The sequence below is a fragment of the Cotesia typhae genome, unplaced genomic scaffold, assembly GCF_013202065.1.
Source record: "Cotesia typhae breed Kobodo isofemale line unplaced genomic scaffold, CoteBio_Ctyphae contig_11, whole genome shotgun sequence".
Lineage (NCBI taxonomy): Eukaryota > Metazoa > Arthropoda > Insecta > Hymenoptera > Braconidae > Cotesia > Cotesia typhae.
The window spans coordinates 2,399,078-2,420,168 of record NW_027423711.1 but is presented as its reverse complement, the minus strand read 5'-3'; the positions used below and the strand labels follow the sequence as shown (position 1 = coordinate 2,420,168).

The 21,091-nt window shown below is 28.0% G+C and overlaps 3 protein-coding genes and 1 long non-coding RNA gene across 5 annotated transcripts; 2 read left to right on the top strand and 2 right to left on the bottom strand.

Moving 5' to 3' along the window:
* Positions 1 to 173: 173 nt before the first annotated feature.
* LOC141537909 (uncharacterized) lies at positions 174 to 2,871 on the bottom strand. Its single transcript, XM_074259117.1, has 2 exons — positions 2,716 to 2,871; positions 174 to 2,267 (listed from the first exon to the last, which is right to left on the bottom strand). Exon 2 carries the CDS (start codon positions 2,256 to 2,258, stop codon positions 681 to 683), a length of 1,578 nt encoding a protein of 525 aa, XP_074115218.1. The 5' UTR covers positions 2,259 to 2,267; positions 2,716 to 2,871; the 3' UTR covers positions 174 to 680.
* A 1,576-nt stretch (positions 2,872 to 4,447) lies between these two features.
* Positions 4,448 to 7,624, top strand: LOC141537902 (ATPase WRNIP1). Its single transcript, XM_074259110.1, has 5 exons — positions 4,448 to 4,830; positions 5,437 to 5,799; positions 5,900 to 6,091; positions 6,242 to 7,274; positions 7,353 to 7,624. Exons 2-5 carry the CDS (start codon positions 5,485 to 5,487, stop codon positions 7,466 to 7,468), a joined length of 1,656 nt encoding a protein of 551 aa, XP_074115211.1. The 5' UTR covers positions 4,448 to 4,830; positions 5,437 to 5,484; the 3' UTR covers positions 7,469 to 7,624.
* Positions 7,625 to 9,274: 1,650 nt separating this feature from the next.
* Positions 9,275 to 21,080, top strand: LOC141537918 (LHFPL tetraspan subfamily member 2a protein-like). The gene is made up of 5 exons (XM_074259127.1): positions 9,275 to 9,786; positions 18,262 to 18,450; positions 18,512 to 18,784; positions 19,178 to 19,288; positions 19,372 to 21,080. The coding sequence occupies exons 2-5, from the start codon at positions 18,321 to 18,323 to the stop codon at positions 19,512 to 19,514; spliced, it is 657 nt and encodes a 218-aa protein (XP_074115228.1). The 5' UTR covers positions 9,275 to 9,786; positions 18,262 to 18,320; the 3' UTR covers positions 19,515 to 21,080.
* LOC141537928 (uncharacterized) lies at positions 9,794 to 12,790 on the bottom strand. Of its 2 annotated transcripts, none has more exons than XR_012480984.1 (5): positions 12,737 to 12,790; positions 12,069 to 12,136; positions 11,458 to 11,604; positions 10,505 to 10,757; positions 9,794 to 10,430 (listed from the first exon to the last, which is right to left on the bottom strand). It is a non-coding gene; the product is annotated as an uncharacterized LOC141537928 (long non-coding RNA). The 2 variants fall into 2 exon arrangements; XR_012480983.1 differs by lacking the exon at positions 12,737 to 12,790 and adding an exon at positions 12,216 to 12,361.
* Positions 21,081 to 21,091: the final 11 nt, after the last annotated feature.

Here is a 21,091-nt window from a genome sequence, read left to right as displayed (position 1 = left end):
TTACTAGCCAAGTAATATGATACTAACTAAATAAGTCTTATGATTATAGACAAAAGCTCCAAGCAGTAATTACAAATTTTGAATAATTTCAAATGGTCGTTAGAATTGCATTAGATAAATTGGAATAAAAGTATGTTTCAGGTAAGGATAAAATAAAAATTAAAACCAATAAATGCATGTTGGGTAAAATATGTTTTATTTTAAAGTAACTCAAAAATTTTTGCAGAATACAAAAAATCAGTCCCGCTATTGAAATAATTTTAAGTAAGAATTTATTTTATCAAGTGTAATAAAAGAAATATTAGTTAGAAAAATTTTTTCATATGATTAAAAAATGTTAAAATATATTTTGAAAATTTGATGCACGATGAAATATGTTCTGTATATACACTTAATTATTAATGAACTACTGTTTTTGATAAGTCGCTTATCAGTTTCTTTTCAAGTCAAGAGTTATCAATTTTATTCTTCAAAGTACTTTTACCACTATTTATATTACCCAAGAAAGTGGGTTTGTCTTTATAACGTAAAGAATCTCTTTTTTGTAACTTCATAATCATAATTTCATTTTCATCATAAATGTTCTATTGTGCAATAGAATCTTTATTAATAACTGGTGAAGCTTCTTATTTAGAACACTATGGAAATTACAATTTCATTTTATCTAAAGATGCTGGAGGTTATAAAAATCGGGTATTTATCTTAAATTGTTTTACCTGTAATTCATATCCATGTTGATCACTCATAATGTGCATTTGCACATGCTGGTAACTATTAATAATGCTCTCGCAAGTCCAACACTTTAATTGTCTAACATTGTATGGAAAAATTCCATTAGTTATCATTTCGTTACAGAAATCGGATGTTAAAGGTGGTTGTCTAGAATCAATTTCTACAACCGACCCTTCCACGCATCGAGAATGATTAATATTTATTATGTGCATCATAGCAAGATACCAATAAGAAGTCATTACTTGACATAAATGACAAAAGTATCTTCTACCTATGGGTTGAATAAAGTTTCTAAAGTAAATAATAAACTCGTCAGGTGATCTGTACCACGGGAGCGATTGATGTTCTTTAGAAGCATGATCAATAACTGAAGATTTATGAACAGTAGCCTCACATACTAAACACGAAACTAGATCACCAGGAGAATCCTTAAAATGTAAAACATAAAAATGTTTTCGTAATTTATGCTCCTCTGTATTCTTATGTTTTCTCCATAACTGTGTTGCAGGGCAGATGAAACATGTTAACATTTTTTCATCATCATCTTGGCTATCGACATCAATATTATTTGGATACTTTTGAACAATAATTTTTTGATTTGTTTTTCTGACTGGCGATTCTTTGGTCTCTTCTGGACAAGAATCCACAAATAGTTTAAGTGATTGTTGATGGCTCGATCTATGAAGATGATTTTTTGAAGTGATATATAAGTCTAAAACGCTTTTACATGCATTACACCAAAAATATGAACCGAATTTAAAAATACCATTTTCAACAAGTAATTTGTAACGATTTCCATCAATTTTAGTTTCAACATAAACTTCATGTCCTGATATCCTTGTAGCAAGTGAACGTTCATGGTTTTTTTGATTGATATGAGACAGAGTTGCAGATATCGACAATAGTTTAACTTCACACACATGACAAACATAAATGTCATCATGTTTCCCGATAAAATTATTAAAGTATATAAAGAAGTCATCTTTCAGATCTGATAGTGGCGTTTGGGTTAACATGGAAAAAGGGTCATTTTTAGAAATAGTTTCAACATTCTTTGAAGTCCCTGGGTATGTCAGAGTTTCAAAGTTATTAGTCTCCTTTTTATGGTCTAAACTCATAATGTGGTTTTCCACATCATTGAGCGATTCGATGATGAGCTCACACGAATAGCATTTCAGTAATGAACCATGTCTAAAGATGTTATTTTCAACAAGAAGTTTACGAATATTCGATGTAATCACAGAGTCGTCACTAAGATTCTGATTTCGTCGTGCATCGATAACATCGTTCATGTGATCTGGATAATTTATATGTTCCATTATCGAAGATAACGTCAGATTTTCGTCACACAAATTACAATAAAAATTGGCAGGCCGTTTATAAATAAAATTTTGAAAGTATACAGGATATCTATCTTCTGGTAAAATTCTTCTTCTTGGTCGCGTCGATTCATGTTCAGCTATCAATTTATGTAATTCTTCTCTCAATTCGTCATTAGTAGGATTTTGATTCCCCGAAGTTGCCATTTTTTTAATCTATTGAATAAAAAGTTGAAATATTAATCACTTAAGCAAATCATGTGGTGAAAAAAAAATATGAAAAATAAGTAAATATTTATAAGTGGGGTCAACGATTTTAATTTTCATTTTTTTGAATGAAATTTCTGTTTGATTTTTTTTTTTAAATACATAAAAAAATGAACAATTAAAGAAAAAAAGTTAATTATCACAAATTTTCAAAAAAACTAATTTTTTTTTTTAATTGTTCGTTTTTTTTTATAAAAAAATATATCAAAAAAAGATAAAATAGAAATTTTATCCAAAAACATAAGAACCAAAATTTTTTCCAACTTTTCAACGCAAAAAAGCTATCGAAATCTTAATTTTTTTCTTTCACGATATTTTTTATCATAAATGCGCCGTAAAAAAAAGTAGAATAGAATAAATTAAAAAATGTTATTCATATGTGATATATATTACTTACCAAAAGTAATGATAAATCTATTTTATAATATATCTTTTATTTCTAAGCACGTGTCACAGTGTTCTTCGTTCAACAATAAAATTACAAGACTTGGAAGTTGCTTGCCGACTAAAATGGTGCGAGAGTAACGAAAATTCCAAGTTATATAGTAATTTGGAATGAAAAACAAAGTACAGTTGCATTTCATGATTTTCAAATTTTTTGATTGGCTATATAACTTGTGATTTGTCATGATTGGTTGTGTGATTAAATTTAAGCAGCACATTCTTCATTAATGACGTAGCTTCAATTGTATTCAAGACTCAATGGCTCAAAATAATCGCTTTTCAAGCGATTAATATTTTATCTACTTGTAAAAGAATTAAAATAAGTAATACCGCAAACTTGATGATTATAAATGGATTTTATGAAAATGAATTTAGCAGATATTTGACAATTTTTAGAATTTTTTTTAACAAATAAATTATCGCAAAAAAAAAATTAGGAAAAAAAATTGACATTTAGAAATTAAAAAAAATTAAAAATGCAATTTTTTAAAAATAATTTTTTTATTAAATAACATTTTAAAATTCTCTAGTTACTACTAACTTTAATGTCGTATGTATTTTCAAAAAAATTATAAACATTTTTCAGCATAATACTGTTGATACAAAAAGATACCTTTAGTCGGGAAGAATAAATGAGCTTATGTTAAAATCAACTCAAGTAATAACTCATTTCTCCATTGTAAATTTTTTCGAATATTTTATTAATAAATAGTTTAATCTTAGGTGACAGTGAACTTAGCAATTATTTGACTATTTTTTAATTTTTTTTAACAAATAAATTTATTTATAAAAAAATGCATTTTTAATTTTTATTTTTTTTAATTTTTACATGTCAATTTTTTTTACCATAATTTACTTGTTAAAAAAAATTCTTAAAATCATCAAATGTCTGCTAAATTAATTTTCGTAATCTTAGTATCATTTTAATTAATACGAATTATCTGATATAGGAAGTTTTGTCATATGACATTGAAATTAAACATATGATACTAAGGTTAGCCGACATTTTTGACTTTTTGATTTTTTTTTAATTTATTAAATAAGAACTAAAAAATATTTTTAAAAAATTGCACGTAAAGTTTTTCAAGATTTTTACAATTGGAAATTTTTTTTTAATGTTTTGTAATAATTTTTTTTAATGAAAAAAAATTCTAAAAATTTTTAGATGTCGGCTAACTTAATTTTCATAAATTAAACGTCATTCAACAATTTTCGATTTTCTTTTATTAATTAAATTCGAACATGAAAATTAACTTAGCAGATAATTAATAATTTTAAGAATTCTTGTAACAATTAAATTATGGCAAAAAAATTTATAAAAAAAATTGACATCTAGAAATTTTAAAAAGCTAAAAATGCAATTTTTTTTAAATAATTTTTTGGAGCAAATTTATTTGTTAAAAAAAATTAAAAAATTGTCAAGTGACTGCTAACTTTAATGTCAATTAGAACAAAAAAAATATTTTTACAAAATTGTCCGTATAATTTTCAAAGCTTTCTATATGTGAATTCATTTCAATCAATTTGTTTTATAATTTTTTCAATAAAAAAAATTCTAGAAATTTTTAGATGTCGGCTAACTTTATTGTCATAGTTTCGGCATTTGCATAGTTTCGAAATATGAAACATGTAGTGAATGACCATGTTTATGTATATTTCCCAACACGTGAGAGCTGGATATTTTTCAAGTTTATCGTGACTCATTTTCAACACATAATACGTACTTTCATAGTTCACGACAAAAATAAAATTATTTTATTGGTTCTCTAGTAGATTATTGCATGAAAATTCATCTTTATGTGCCTCAGGATTGGCTGCGTTTGTATAAACAGTGAATTTATAATTGAAAATGCAGCTTTGGAGCTAAATCATAACCTACGGGCATAACATCCAAGCTTGGCTATATTTTGATGTTGTTGATTTACTTGATAAAAAATTTAATTTTTAAATTTGGGGACAAAAAATTAAATTTTCATTCTTGATGCACTGGCTAATACTCAAATTGTTCATTGAAATTATTTAAATGTACATCAAAAAACCGTGACAGCTGACAAGTAATTATTGACAGGTAAATAAATATAAAAAAATATCAACAATAGTTTTTTGTAATAATACTGAAGTTAACAGTCAGCTGTTGAATTTAAAAATTTTTTTAATAAATCAAATGAAAATAAAGTTAGCCGACATCTAAAAATTTTTAGAATTTTTTTTTTTATTGAAAAAATTATTACAAAAAATTAAAAAAAAATTTGCACGTATAAAAAACTTCAAATCTGTAAGTGGAATTTTTTAAAAATATTTTTTTCTTTTAATTAAATCATTTAAAAAAAAATCAAAAAATTTAGAACGTCGACTAATTTTAATGACATATAAATCAATTACAATAAAAAAATTTTAAGAATTTTTGTAACAAATAAATTACGGCAAAAAAAATTGACATTTAGAAATTTTAAAAAACTACGAATGCAATTTTTTGGAACAAATTTATTTGTTAAAAAAAATGAAAAAATTGTCAAGTGACAGCTAACTTTAATGTCATAAATTTTTATTAATTTTTACATGTCAAATTTTTTTATAATAATTTAATTGCTATAAATATCTAAATAAATTTTTATATCTGTCAACTTCAGTGTCATTCTTTGTAATACTGATAATTCTTGTTGTTATTTTACAGATCGCTGTTGATTAATATTTAAATTGTAAATAATTTGGTAATCCAAAAATGGACAACGAAGTTGAGTGTCCGATTTGTGCAAAAAAGTTCTCTCAATCCCTGATTGAAAATCATGCTTCCAAGTGCTTATTTTTGAACGAATCTACCTCAGAACCTCAGACATTTTTCAAAAGACCACGAGTTGACAATCAATCCAAGGCAAAGAGTCCCAATGTTGTTAAAAAACTTAAAAAAAATGTAAACACAAATTTAAGTCAATCACAGCTTTTTCTATCGTCGTCGTCATCATCGTCGTCATCGACTGATAAGCGTAGCTTCGTTGATAATATTATTGATGAATCTCCTGAGGAAAAGTCTGATAAGGTATCTTTAATTATAATTTTTTTAAGGCAGTCGGGCATGAAATTTATTAATATTTTTAAAATTTAACTTTTACTAATATGAATCGTTTGTTTTACATCAGGAAATTCCTGTTACTACAAAGCCAATAAAAAAGCAAAGTAATGCACCGCTTGCTGAACGAATGAGACCGACGTCTTTTACCGATTATATTGGGCAGTCTCATGTGCTTGGTGGACAAAGTATGTTACTACAATTATTAAATAAAGGCGAAATTCCAAACGTAATTCTCTGGGGACCGCCAGGCTGTGGTAAAGTATGTTTATTTTTGTTGTCATTAATTATAAATTACACTAAGTTAATACTTTAATATTTATCGCGGGTAGGAAATTTTTCAATCATTTATTACTTCTTTTGTCTCTTCTGATTGTTTTCTCTGATGTGTAATTTTTTTATGTATTTACAGACTTCTCTCGCGAATGTCATAGCAAATATGTGTAAAAAAGATCCAACTGGTAAAACGCGATACATAAAATTGTCAGCTGCAATGTGTGGAGTAGCCGAAGTTAAAGAAGCAACAACAATCGCCGGTAATGATTTAAAATTTGGTCGTCGAACGGTTATATTCATGGATGAAATTCACAGGTTTAATAAACTCCAGCAAGATATTTTTTTACCTCACGTTGAATCAGGCACGATAAAATTAATCGGAGCGACTACTGAAAATCCATCGTTCAGTCTAAATTCTGCATTACTTAGCCGATGTCGAGTAATTGTTTTGGAGAAATTAACAGTAGAAAATTTACTGAATATTTTAAATCACGCAGTAGAAACAGTAGAGGGAGTAATATTCAAAGACAGTATTGATATCAATAACTTATCAGAAGTACCACGGTTTTTGATTGATGAGAAAACTATTGAATTTTTAGCTGAAACTTGCGATGGAGATGCAAGGATAGCGTTGGGTGGTCTAGAGTTGGCCATTCAGTCTATAGTACCCAATGAAAAAGACTTTGTAACAAACGGCCCTGGGTTAATAACGCTGGAAGACATCAAGGAGAGCTTGAAAAAAACTCACATGCTGTATGATAAAAAAGGAGAACAACATTACGACATGATTTCAGCTCTACATAAATCTATGCGCGCCAGTGATGAAAACGCCGCACTGTACTGGCTCACGAGAATGTTGGCTGGTGGAGAAGACCCTGTGTACATTGCTCGTCGATTAGTGCGATTTTCTTCGGAAGACATTGGCCTGAAAGATCCAAAAGCTTTAAGTGTAGCAGTTCACACTATGCATGCTTGTAAAATGATGGGAATGCCTGAATGTGATGTTCTGCTAGCTCAATGCGCTGTATACTTAGCAAAAGCTCCTAAATCACGATTAATGGAGGATGCTCTTAGAGCCGCCCAGCGGATTGTTAGAGAGCATAAAGGCCCACAACCTAGTGTACCTTTGCATCTTCGAAATGCTCCAACCAAACTTATGGGAGAACTCGGTAATATTTTTTACTTTTATGAAATAAATTCTATTAAATTAATCAATCATTAGTTAATTGAGTAAATTTACTTGATAGGATATGGAAAAGGTTACAATATGAATCATCATGAAGATTCCGGACTGAGTTATTTACCAGAAGGTTTAGAGGGTGTTGATTTTTTCAACGGTGAAGATCCACAAGAGGCTGAATGATTATAAATATAATTGATGGCCATAAAAGTATTTTTTTATGTTTAAAATAAATGATAGATATAACGAATTTTCCATTAAGAAAATAATAAATTTATATTAAAAATGAAAGTACAAATAATTAAATGAAAAGTTCAAATAATAAAGTATTGAAACATACTTAAGTATTCATTTATTTGGATTTTTAATTAAATTTATGTCAAGCATTCTCAAAATATTTTTGTAAAAAATTTTTTTTAGATTCAACTTTTTGATATTTTTATCAAAAGGCATGTGTATTAATTTAGTGTGATCATCGGCTATTGAATACAAAGTCACCTTTTATCTATGATTGATATTTATTACACGGAAAAAAGTAAACTGTAAAATTCACTCGGATGCCGGTTAATTTTTATAGTTTCAAACAGTAAAGCGGACATCAGGGTGGCAAAAATATAAATATTACAGAACTTAATGTAAAAAGTGTAAAAGCCACAATTTATAATTTAATATGGAAAATAAGTGATTAGTAGCTATCACTATAGTAAATAACGACTCTCTCATCTTAAAAAATTACAGTTTTAAACAGTAAAAATTTAAACTCTTAAAATATATTTTTTCTTCCATGTATCAATGTAAAAAATAAATTGTAGCATTTAAATGATAAATATTACATACTGATAATTAAAATCACGATTTTACCGTTTGAAATGGTAATTTTTAGCAGTTGATCATTACTTATTACAAACCGACTATTACCTATTACAGTTTACTTCTTTCCGTGTAAACGCACAGAACAATGAACGCACAGAAGAACAGCTGCAAAAATTAGTCATCGATGATTTCATTCTACGTGAATATTTAGCATTATGAATAAATAAGTTTATTACTTTCTCTTGATTGTGTAATAATTTAAAATTTTTTATGCCTTTTATTTATACTCATAAATTTTTTATTTATAGATTAATTATAAATGATTTATGACAAAAAGAAAATAAGAAACAAGAAAGTCGTAATCATAAGATCATGTTTCCACTATAATTTGATTTTTTATTTATCTTAAAATACATTTTAGCACCATTGGGGCATTAAAAAATTTTTTTATTATAGAACATAATGCACCATGTTCATATGTTCACTTATACACACATAGATATATATATAACCATGGGAATTTTATAGCCCGTTGAAATAGACCACTTAATTTTACGGCGAGACAGCCATTAAAAGAAGTATTTTTTAAATATTAGTTTAACCTTTGTACTTAAACCTCAATGAATTTTTCATTATCTACAGAGCCGGTCTCTTCCTTTCTGCAGCTAATTCTTCAAAATTTTATATTTCATTAAATAATTTCACTCTTGATTCATCGAAGTTGTTGAAGTTAAAGAAACTTCTCACGAAAAAAAAATAATAATGAAGTTAATGGTCAGCTGTTAATTTTAAAAAATTTTTTAACAAATCAATTACAATAAAAAAATGCTTCTAAAAATTTTCACTTGTAATTTTTATTAATTTTTACATGTGAAACTTTTTAATTAAATTTTTTTTAAATAATTTAATTGCTACAAAATTCTAAAAAATTTGTAATGTCTGTCTAATTCAGTGTTATAAAAAAACTTATGAAAATTATGTTAGCCGACATTTAAAAATTTTTAGAATTTTTTTTACTGAAAAAATTGTTAAAAAAAATTTTCACATGTAAAAAACTTTAAAAACTATAAGCGCATTTTTTAAAAAATATTTTTTAAATATAATTTAATAAATGAAAAATAATCAAAAAATTATAAACGTCGTAAAAAACTTGGATCTTTTTTTTTTAAATAAAACAGCATGAAAATTCCCAGAGCAATGATTTAAACAATGGAATCATTGGATGATTTCAATGGACCGATGTAATATTTTATGAATAAAATATTTTATGAATTTGTTAAAAAAAAACTCATATTAAAACCCTTTACTCCCAATTATAGGGAGTACATATTACATCTGTACACATATTCTCCAAGTTAATATACTCTGAATAATAATAACTACTCCTATAACCGTCTCATTTTCTCAGTACACTCATCCATTTGTAGGATCGGTGCTCCTCGTATCTCCTTGTATTTCTCTGTACTCACACTTACGCTTCTGTTCTTTTCCCTTCGCTTCCTCGATTATTCTATTCAGTTTCGCTCGGCACTTTGTCCGCGCTGGTTCTCCAAGCACCAAGTTACTACTTTTATCCATATATCTTCTTTAGGAGTGTCTGTATAAATAGTTAATAAAAACTTCAAAGTGTTGCTAAACAAAAAAGTTTGATTAAAATTTAAACAACAAAAATTTACAAATCAACACCGGTAAGTTTAATACAAAATATTTTCTATTTAATGAAACTTTATGTATAGTAAAAAAAAAAAAAAATAAAAAAAAAGCATTACATAATTTATACACAGAAAAAAAATTAATTAATGAATTAACTATTCCAGTATTTTTTATGAGCAAGCCTACACTGAAAAAAAAAATTAACTTGAATCAAAAGTAAAATTCTTGAACTAAGAAAATAATTTTTAAGAAAATTATTTAAATTATTTAATAAACCAAATGAAATTTCTTGGTTTAAAAATTTTTTAAGACAAACCAAAAAGATGAAATTCTTCAAAATTATTTACTTAATTCAAGTTAATTTTTTTTCTGTGTATGAAAGTAAATTTTCGAAGTTAATTTTTTTGTTCGAATAATCTCGCATGTGGGTGTTTAAAGACATTAGTCATTGATTGCGTCCTCAAAAAGTGTTTATAAAAATACGGGTCTAACCAGAAGCAAGAATAACCGATCAACATCGTCGTACGATTTAAAGTTTAAGTTCGCGTTTTATATGAATAATTCATTGAAGAGGGCGGCTGAATTCCTTCCATCTCCAGCTGTCTTTTTACTTACAGTACCTCTCTTCACCTCACTGTCTGTTATTCCCTTTACTTCCTCCATACACCAATGACTTCTCCTACAAATAACAAACATTTAAGTACTTTCAGCAGCATAACTAAGCATACGAGACAATAAAATCCAATACCATACCATGAAATATAACATTAACATAATATTATGACTAATAAGACTATTTACTTGCATTCGAGTCGATAGAGCTAGCTGAGCTAGTAATCCATGACTCGAATGACAAATGTTCTTACATAAACATCTATCGCAATAAATAATCAATAAAAGGACACCCCAATTGGAATGCATTCTGTAATATCAATTCTGGACCCTCTTCCAATCTGTTCTGTGATCCTCTTCTCAGTGACAGTCCTTATGGGGTCCTTTTTTTTAACTAAAACACCAAAATATCATCATTTAGCTATGATTCTATTATTATAAACCTTAAGGCCAAAAAGTTTGATAGATAATAAAGAGAATAAATAATATTTAAATCATAATCACATAAATTATCAAAACTTTTACCATTAAAGAGAAAACAATAAATATTCAGGGTGTGTACTTTAGATTATAGAAATATTAAACAATCTCTCGCAGATAAAATAATATTTTTTAATGTTCTTTTGTCCATCGTACGTGTCATCGCTCTTTATCCTCTTTACTCATTCCTTATTCCTTGATACGGACATCGTCTTCACTCTGACTTAAGTATTAAAATCATCAGCCTACGCATTTAACTTAACAGTATGTTGTATACAGAGTAACTAACACTTGTTTGGACGAATTTAACACTTATAAACCATCAGTACGTATTATTACAATTTATAATACATAGATATATTGGATTATAGGGAAGCGATGTGTCGTGTTGAACTATATGGCTAGAATAAGGAATCCCGTCTCGATAAATGTGTGTAAAGTCTAATGTATTTGTATATGTATACAGATAATCTGTATGTACGTATGTACATCAACGCAATACAAAGGTTGGTGTACATAATATAAACAGACTATAAGATTCTTCTACCGACATCTCAACACGCGACGCATTCTAATTGCACGAGAAGAAAAGTTAAGACAGAGCCGAGACTTACTTTTTGCCGTTAAATGATGCGTGTTCACGCACCAGTCACGCTTCAAGACTTCCTTTTCGCTGATGATCATTTTTTTACAAAAAAAAAAAAAAAAGGAAGGATCGGCCGGACGTTAATTTTAACATCGTTTAATATTTTTTATAACTTCTAAAAAAAAAAAAAAAAAATTAATAATAATAATAATAATAATAATAATAATTATTATTATTATTATTATATTTATTAATTGCTTTTTTGTACATTTACATTTTTTTGCAATAGAGGTTACAATAACTTTAAATGAACTATTAAACCTACACAAGCCAAACGAACTAAAATCACTCTATCATAATATTGTAAGTTTCTGTAACTTAAGAGGATCCAAACTATGTAATATTGTAAACTAAAATTATCTTTATTTCTAAATTTTAAATTCTTAGTAATACTTTAGTAAATAAAAGACTGAAATACTATTGTAACCTCTATTGCAAAAAAATGTAAATGTACAAAAAAGCAATTAATAAATAAATATATTATTATTATTATTATTATTATTATTTGAAAATTTTAATTATATGCAAGTATTTCAAGGGTCAATTATAGAAAAAGCCCCAAAGGTTGTTTTATCCTACCTTATTATTATGATGAATTAGCCTTGGATGATACAGCAGTTAGTGACTGGACGCTGGACAGATTAGACCTGAAATAATAAAGTAAAAGTAAATGACAGAGGAAAAAAAAATGGACAAAATCGTCAGATGAGATAAGATAATAAATACAATATTGATGATAGAATCGTATTATTTAAGAATAATATTACAACGAATGAGAGATATTTAATATAATGCGTGAGTTTTATCATCTCCAACACCGACAGTCCCAGACATAGTGTCGGGACTTCCGGCTGTGCTGGACATTATATATTATTCGAAAAAATAATAAAATGAAATAAAACACGAATACCAAAGAAATAAAAGAATAAACAAGAACTCCAACGCTCATCGCTAATAATAGACCAGCTGACAATGATTCCGCTATATAATGATAAAAATAATTGCTCAAAAAAATTTTAATAGCGTAACATTACTGTATTGTGTGGTACTGGTTGTATCTGTACAGATCAAAATTAGTTATATTATTAAAAAAAAAAAAAAATACTTATAAATAATGAGCGATTACTCTTGAAAGGAAATATGATATCAGATGATTAAACATTTGTTGATAACAATGACAATTGATGTGAGACTTATTTTAAAATTATAACTATCAAGTTATCGTCGTTTATCTTAATTATTTGTACCGTTAACTTAAGATCCAGTTTGGTATTTTCTCGCTTCTTCACTGTACTTATTGCTACTTCTCGTATTCCCTAATTATCGCAACGATCAACGTTTACTCTTTGCGCTCTTGGTCCGGTTGTATGTATAGGACTGAGAAGAGTACTCGATATAATACATCTATCTATAATACAAAATAACATAATGTCAGTTCTCTTGTTATTCTTTTACTCATAACGCGAGTATAGTTACAACAAACCAAAAAAAAAAAAAATAATAGGAAAAGAAGAAAAAAATAAAAGTAATGTTAAAGAACAACGATCGCCTACAGGCAACAGCAACTTGAGCGTGGATTGAAAATTGCGTTAACTCGCCGTCTCTTTTTATTCATGGAAAAAATATTAAAGTACCAGGTACTAGGTACCAGATACTAGCTTACTACTGACTCCAAGTACCTATCGCCTGTCGATACAAGAAATAACTCAAAAAATAAAGCATAAAGTAACGAGATAGCGTATCTCTGCTCCATAGAGCTAAATACACTTTGGTTGCATTATATATTATATTAGTTTACTTACATTACACTTTGCCTTGGTACTCTGGGGCTGAGTCGAAACCCTGATATATGTCGAGGTAGATTGTGCTCGTTCAAGTCGACTAGCAGATGCAGCTACTACTTGGAGTCATGTTATATCTGGAATATAGAGAATTTGTAACTAGTAATTGGATGAGTCGTTTAAGTTTAAGATTTTTTATTTTTATTGTAGAATAATGAAATTTTTATTTTAATTTCAATAGTTTTTAATTAAAAATTTGTAATTTTTAAATGAAAGAATCAGACACAGAAAGAAGAAGTTATTAGCGCTAGAAAAAATTTTTTTACTTTTAGAAAATCTTTAGGAAGAAAAAATTGTATGAATTAAAATTTTCATGTCTCAAGAAAATTTTTTCTTCAAAACTTTGGTCTTCCTTACAATTTTTTTGGTCCAAAAATTTTTTTTCTGTGCAAGTAAAAAAAAACTTCAACTTGCAGCATCATACACTAGAACTATAAGTCAAAAAAAACCATTCGGCAGACGAAATGGAAGTAGATTTTAGTTTGAATTATTATGCAGTGAATTTATGGATAATAAAAGTATTATTAACTAAAAAAAAGGAAATACTTCTTGTAGTACAAAAAAAATCAAATTTTATGTATGACGTTTTGATAATTTATTTTATTCTGTGATAATTCGTAGGAAAAAATGATTTTGAATCTAGCAGACATTAATTAAAATTTCATTAAAAAAAAAAAAGTGAATAAAATACAAATAAATAAAAAATTAAGAAATCAAAAAATCTGCATATGCATTATTTAAAAATTATAATTTTTAAATTATTTCTTTATTTATTAATAATTAAACAAATTTCTTTTCATCTTCTATATTCACACTCATCAGAATGATTTAATTCTGAGACACGAAAAATTTTAAATAAATATAGAGATTTAAAAAAAACAATTTAAATTTTAATTAATTAATTAATTTTTTTTTTAAATAGATGCAAATTGTTAGGTCCATTAATTCGAAGTTAGCTGGCGACTAGTTGGTACCCACAAAGTCTCGATAAATCATTGAGATAAAATCGGCGGTAACTTTTTATTATGAGTAACTATTATATGAGTCGAGTATGGGAATATAAATATGAGTTGAGCTATTGGGTAGCATAGAATAGAGTACATAACAGAGCGTATTATATTAGAGAGCGTTGCGAAGAAAGAGATACAAATAATGTAATATAAAGGCACGTGTGACTGAGTACTTCTACTTCTGCTGTACGGCTCTGCAGAACATGAGTTAAGACTAATACAAGTGGAGTTAAACAAAAAACTGGGAAAGAAGATGGAAAAGTATGGCTACATATAAATAACAAATGGTGGGAAGGTTGGTGGAATCAAAGAGAAAATTGCAAGAGAGATAAATTTATGTGAGGTGAAAGACAAGAGCACCTGCTACTGCTGGCCAACTGTCTTCCAGATGTCCCGATTATGCAACAAATTACATTTATCTTAACTTTTTTTCGTCATCCCATAAAATCTCGAGTGCACATGGTATTATATATATGTCTATGGTTGACTAAAAAAAGGCGGGTTTATGTTTTTATGAAATTTATTGAAAGCGGCAGATAAAAATATTAATTTGTAAAATATGGTGACCTAAATAAAGCCTAAATCTAAATTTAAATTACTGAGTCCAGTATTTAAAAAAGATCGAAATGCCGGCTCGAGTTTAGACCGAGAATAGAAGCACAAAAAAAGGAGTTATATATTAACCCGCACCGAAGTTGTTTTTAAAATAAGTAATTTAAATTATAAACTCTTTTATTTTTTTTTTTAGTAGCTCCCTAAATTTAGGACCTGACATTTGACCTTTTACATTATGCTTAAGAGAGTTTTTGAGGAAAAAAACCCATACACAGAAAAAAAAATTTCTTGAATCAAGAGAAAAATTCTTGAACCAAGAAAATAATTTTGAAAAGTTTTATTGACTTGAATCAAGATGAAAAATTTTTGAATTAAGTAAAATTTACTTAAACCAAGAAAAATTTCTTAGTTTAACAATTTTTCAAGTCAAATCAAGATAATGAAATTCTTCAAAATTATTTACTTGATTCAAGTAAATTTTTTTTTCTGTGAAGAAAATTGTAAGGAAGACCGAAGTTACTTTGGAGCAAGATGAAATTTTCTTGGCTTAAAAAAATTTAACTTCGTTCAAGATATTTTAACTTTATTTAAGAAATTTTCAACCTTTAAGATTTTCTTGATTTAAGAAAATTTACACTTGACTCAAGACTTTCTTTCTTTCTGTGTAGAGGCAATAAAATATATGCTACCCTACCAATATCATTAAAAACTCAAAAAGTAAGAGTGAAGTGAAAAAGAGAAGGAATATGGTGATGTGATGACTAATAACTTATGCATCTCCGTACACTTTCAAAGCCAGAGTGATCAGAGATGAGCGAATCGATGTTTCACTTCTGGGTGGGCAGTCTCCAGTATCCAGTACTACTATATCCATGTTTTATGGTTCTCATCTCTCTTGTATTGTAAATATATTACATCTACATGGATTTATTTATATGTAATGCAACGTATGTGGCCTGAGGCATCTTAACAAACGGATTGATAAGGCCGCCTTCTCATCACCGAACATTGAATGAGAAATTACGCAGTGTGTATAATAATTTATAAATGAAAGTGTATTTTTGCTCTGGATGAAGAATTGAGTTGAGTTAAACTAAACTCAAGCTGATCTCCGAGTAAACACGATACGAGTGGGTTCGATCCCCAATACAGAACCAATCGGGAGATCTTTCCTGCTCAGTCCGGTCTCTGTACCCGAGAGTTTGCGGGGTGGAGCAAAAAACTAAAATAAAAGGAAAGGACTAGAAAGAAAAAATAAAAATAGTCGATACAAGAGAATATTTGAGATTCCAAAGTTGACCAAGCGTAAGCTAAGTGAGGAGAAGAGAAGGAAGAATAGAATAAAAGTCTCACGGATAAAATTGGTTACATGTTGATGGCGGATCTTAGCTTGGATTGGAACATTTAAGATGTATTGGAAGGAAGCGTGAAGCATGTGAGGGTGATTAAGCTGACGAGATCGCCGTCTCATTTCTTGTGTCTTCTGTCTTGTGTCTTATGTTTAATTTGATCGTATAGGATTAAAGGCCTCGGAGTATCCTTTGGTCTTTGGTATTATATTAACACTAGGACCTGGTTACAAGGCCCGTGTATGTCTAAGTGAGACACGATCCTTCATTTTATTCCTTGGAGTTGGGACTTCCTGGAATTCTGCGGGAGAACAAAGAGACAGATCTTAAGAGCTACGGACTTTAACACTTTTGTGTTTTCTATCACTGGTTATTTTTGATAATACCTTCTCGGGCTTTCTTTATTGCTTTTTATACGCTATTATTTATCCTGTGATTCAAGAATGCTTGGCTCCTTGTGTAGATAATTTTTACTCAAGTAGACGGAAGATCTCGTTACGGATGTAGTCATTGAAGATCCTATTAAAGAATACCGAAAACCGAGAACTGACATTTGTATTGAATTCCGAAAGAGACACCAGCCGTGTAATTGATCTTGATTTTAATTTATTTCACTCTGTTCTTTTACTCAAGAGTAAATTCTGAAGTAGGAAGCTGTCAAATCTTTCTGAATTGTACACTAATCACTTCAATTGAACGAATTAACAAATTTTTGAGATTTTTTTTTTTCAAAATCGCTTTTGTAATATTTTTTTTTTTTAAACTAAAACTAAAAATCTTTGAAATTTTTTTGTTGCTTTAATTTATGAAAATATGTTAGTATATTTTTGTTAAATATAAAACAGATAAATCCTTTTTTTAGTAGATTTCATCGAAATCTAACTCATGTCAGAATTTTTAAAAAATTTTTGTAGGGGAGGTTGGGGCAAGACGGCCCACCTGGGGCAAGAAGGCCCACCTTAAAAATTGACCAAGAATTTATTTTTCTAATATTTTTTCATCATATTTTGGAAGTGGACCATCTTGCCCCCAAAAAAAATTTTTTTTTTAACTTTCGAAAAATTCCGGTGAATTGAGTCAAAGTTGGACGAGAATAAATCCACTTGATAGTAGAAAGCCACAAAAAATAAAAACTAGCTTAGGTGGGCCGTCTTGCCCCACCCTCCCCTAAAAGCAATGTAACCGGCCTTGTTTCTATTGTAACTCTCACAATTTTTAACAGATCTTCGTCAAACTTTGCGTCTATATATTTTACAGATAATTACCGAGGTTAAGTCCGAGGGTGAGTTTAATCGGTCGGTTATTTTAAAAATACGAGCTAATTCAAAAAATTTCGAAAAATTCTACTTTTTTTGGCTCTTCTCGCAATAACTTTTGAATGCGATAACTTTTCATATTTCTGTAAATTGCATCTTAAAGCTTATTGAATAACCTTCCATTTCCATGCTTGTTTATTGCCCTCAATCAATTAGATCAGGAATAAGAGCAAATTACAAATTTCCAAAATCGCAAAAAAATTCAACTATTTTTGGTCCTCTGTGCATTAACTTTGTAATACGACAACTTTTCGTATTTTTGTAAATTACATTTGAAAGCTTATTAAATAAGCTTCATAATTTTCTTAAATCAATTGTATCAGAAATGACAGCAAATTAAAAGTTATTTTTTTTTTTTTTTTTTTTTCCATTATGAAATCTACTTCCATTTCGGCTGCCGAATAGCCTTTTTTTATCTTGAAACTAAAGACCTGACCCACATTTAATTGTAAGACGAGATTTTTTATCGACTCTAATTTAAACGCGATATTTTTTATGAATAATTCTTGAATAAATAATGTTAAGCCTTCAGATTATTTCAACGTAAACACTAATTTGGGTGTTGGGTTAATGATTTCAGGAACTAGAGACTACTATACGTGACTATTGAAAGTAAATGGGCGGATAATTTACAATGAACACGGGCTTGATAAATTTAAATGAAGCGTCTTGGTAATTAATAGCTTTTAAATTATTTCCAGTTGATCGGAATGAACAGAAAAGGCTGAGAATGAGATACGGATAGAAAAATAGCAACATAATGTGCTATGTGATTGTTACTGGCCGCAGTCTACTGTGGTCCCTACTGTCTTTGGTTGCTTTGATGGCCGTATTTTCGGCTCTCATAACACCAAAGTGGATCGTTGGACCTCCGAAGACTAAAGATACTCGTAAGTTATTTTTTAAAACAAGTTAATATTAATTAACTTATTGATTAATTATTTTTTTTAGAAAATGGTACTGAATTGTATACACCAACAGCGGGAATTTTTAATCGATGCACAATGCTCTTCAATAGAATACATTGTGCTAATTTTAACATCGATGGTCTTGCAACAGATTCAAATGTCTTTCCAGGCTGCTGGAAAGCTTCGCTGTTTTTCCTTGCTCTAGGCTTATCAGTAATGGCTCTGACAGTATTTGCAGCTTTGCTTGGATGCTGTGTTCAGAGTATTGGTCGAAAAAGTATTTTTAATCTCGCCGGAGTTGCCCAGGCTATTGCTGGTAATTTATCAATTTATTTATTTCACAAAAACTATTATTTCAATAACTACACGGAAAGAACAATATGACACTGGATATCATCTCAGATTATACTGAGTAAAAAAAAAATTTCCAGATAGTAACTAGTATAATCCAGATTACAATGAGTATAATCCAGATATCACTCAGTATAATCTGGATTGTACTAGCTACTATCTGGAAATTTTTTTTCACCACAGATATCACTGAGTATAATCTGGGATGATATCCAGTGTCATCTTGTTCCTTCCGTGTAGAAAATCGACAATTTAATTAATCAATATTTTTACAAATTTTTACGGCAATGAAAACGTCACATCAACTTTTTAATAAAGGATTATTAACTAGCAAATAAATTTTAATTATTTAAAACAGGAATTCTTTACTTGATGGGTATGATTTTGTACCCCGCTGGTTGGGGTGCACCTAGAGTTAGACGTATATGTGGTGATGCTTCGCCTTTTTATCTGGGAGACTGCACTTTAGGTATTTCATTATTATAAATTAGATCAATCGAATTATTTAGTGATTTATATAACTAATTATTATTTATTTGTAATTTTTTATAGGTTGGGCATTTTATAGTGCGGCGATTGGAGTTGCTTTAACATTCGTTTGTGCAATTTTAAGTGCACAGGCCGAGAAATCCACTGCCAGTGATAAGGTTCAGGATAAAATGAATGAAGGCAAAACATTAATTTGTCTCGCATAAAAGTTCGATGACAAATGGTCAAGATAAAAATAAATCGTGTCCATAAAAATTAATAAAATACCATTGTGATGATGCCGAGAAAATAAATATCTGTAATATACAAAAGATTAAATAACTATTATGATTATAAACGACAAAGAGAATTCAGAAGTTATAATAATTGTGTCATTGAATATCAATGAATAGCTTGTCATTCCTTATTATGACCTTTAAGAGGTAGACTTTAATCATTGCATTTTATCGTTCATGTTGATATTTTGGACTATATCAAAGTTTTCTGAGATACTGGTCAATTCAAGCAATTTACTTAATTAACATAAAACGAAACAAAGATATGATAAATTACTTAATTCATGTACTTGTTCTTAGTTACTTATTATTAAGTATTAATTTTAATTATATTTTGTATAAAACATTTGTAAGAACTATTTAAGTCATTGAAATGAAAAAACTTATGATAAAAAAATTTTAATAAACTCAAAATAAAAACTTCATTATTTTATATCCCTAAACACTTTTTGAAACTATAATTAGATTAGATTTCTGCGAACTACAATTAATTAAACACCTGTGTTAATAAAGCTTTGTGATAAAATACAATTTACATACAATAAAATAAATTTTAATAGTTTGAAAATTTAATTTTTAGGATTTATAAAAAATATTAAATGAGACATAAAAGACATGAAAAAAAATTCGAAGATTCGCGTTTATTTGTTTTCAGAATATAAATTACTACTTGGATCAATAATACAATAATAGTAATATTAATAATAATAATAATAATAATAATAATAGTAATAATAATTAAAAATAGTAATTTAATTTTACTTTATATAAATAAAATAAATCTAAATTTACATAATATAACATTTTTTTTTCTCTTTTGAATTTTTAATATTGAATTTTCGCATTGCTAATTAATTTCTATTTAATTCTCATCCATACAATTAAAATTCATACATTCATCATCTGCACAAATTGATTGTATATACAGATTAATTTATGTCATGAAGAGCTCTTACTACCGATTTTTCAATATACATATCCATAATTCGGTTCTACTACTTTTTAATAAATTCTTTAAAAAAGCACACTAATAATATAATTATTATTGACTTTAATTTACATATAAATAAATGTAATAAAAACATATTACAATTTATTTAATTTTATTCGTTTATCTGATAAAAAAGTGTATTACGATAAACAGTTATGCCGTAGGGTAGTAACCTAATTATTATATTTAAGAGTATTGATTAGGTGATATATTTGGTACAAATCGATAGGCGGCTCATGAGTAAAATTTAATCAAAAAATGGAAAAAAAAAAAAAAATAATAATAATAATAATAATAATAATAATTTTTAATCATTGTAACAATAATTTGATTCACTCATTCGGCTATTTTTATTTTGTAAATTCCACATTATTTTATTATTATTTTCTTAATCTATTATCACTGATTATTATATTCAATAAAAAAAACTGATCACAAAGAAATTTTTTTGCCATTAAATGTCAGTAACAAAAAGATTTTTTTTTTTTTTTTTTTTTTTTTTTTTTTCCTATAAAAT

What these genes read in the sequence shown, in the direction of transcription:
- LOC141537909 (XM_074259117.1), bottom strand. Translation starts at nt 2,258, where the DNA reads ATGGCAACTTCGGGGAATCAAAATCCTACTAATGACGAATTGAGAGAA.
- LOC141537902 (XM_074259110.1), top strand. Translation starts at nt 5,485, where the DNA reads ATGGACAACGAAGTTGAGTGTCCGATTTGTGCAAAAAAGTTCTCTCAA. An exon ending in CTGAGGAAAAGTCTGATAAG is followed by an intron (nt 5,800 to 5,899) that starts GTATCTTTAATT and finishes GTTTTACATCAG; the next exon opens with GAAATTCCTGTTACTACAAA. An exon ending in CAAACTTATGGGAGAACTCG is followed by an intron (nt 7,275 to 7,352) that starts GTAATATTTTTT and finishes TTTACTTGATAG; the next exon opens with GATATGGAAAAGGTTACAAT.
- LOC141537918 (XM_074259127.1), top strand. Translation starts at nt 18,321, where the DNA reads ATGTGCTATGTGATTGTTACTGGCCGCAGTCTACTGTGGTCCCTACTG. An exon ending in AGTTGCCCAGGCTATTGCTG is followed by an intron (nt 18,785 to 19,177) that starts GTAATTTATCAA and finishes TATTTAAAACAG; the next exon opens with GAATTCTTTACTTGATGGGT. An exon ending in TCTGGGAGACTGCACTTTAG is followed by an intron (nt 19,289 to 19,371) that starts GTATTTCATTAT and finishes AATTTTTTATAG; the next exon opens with GTTGGGCATTTTATAGTGCG.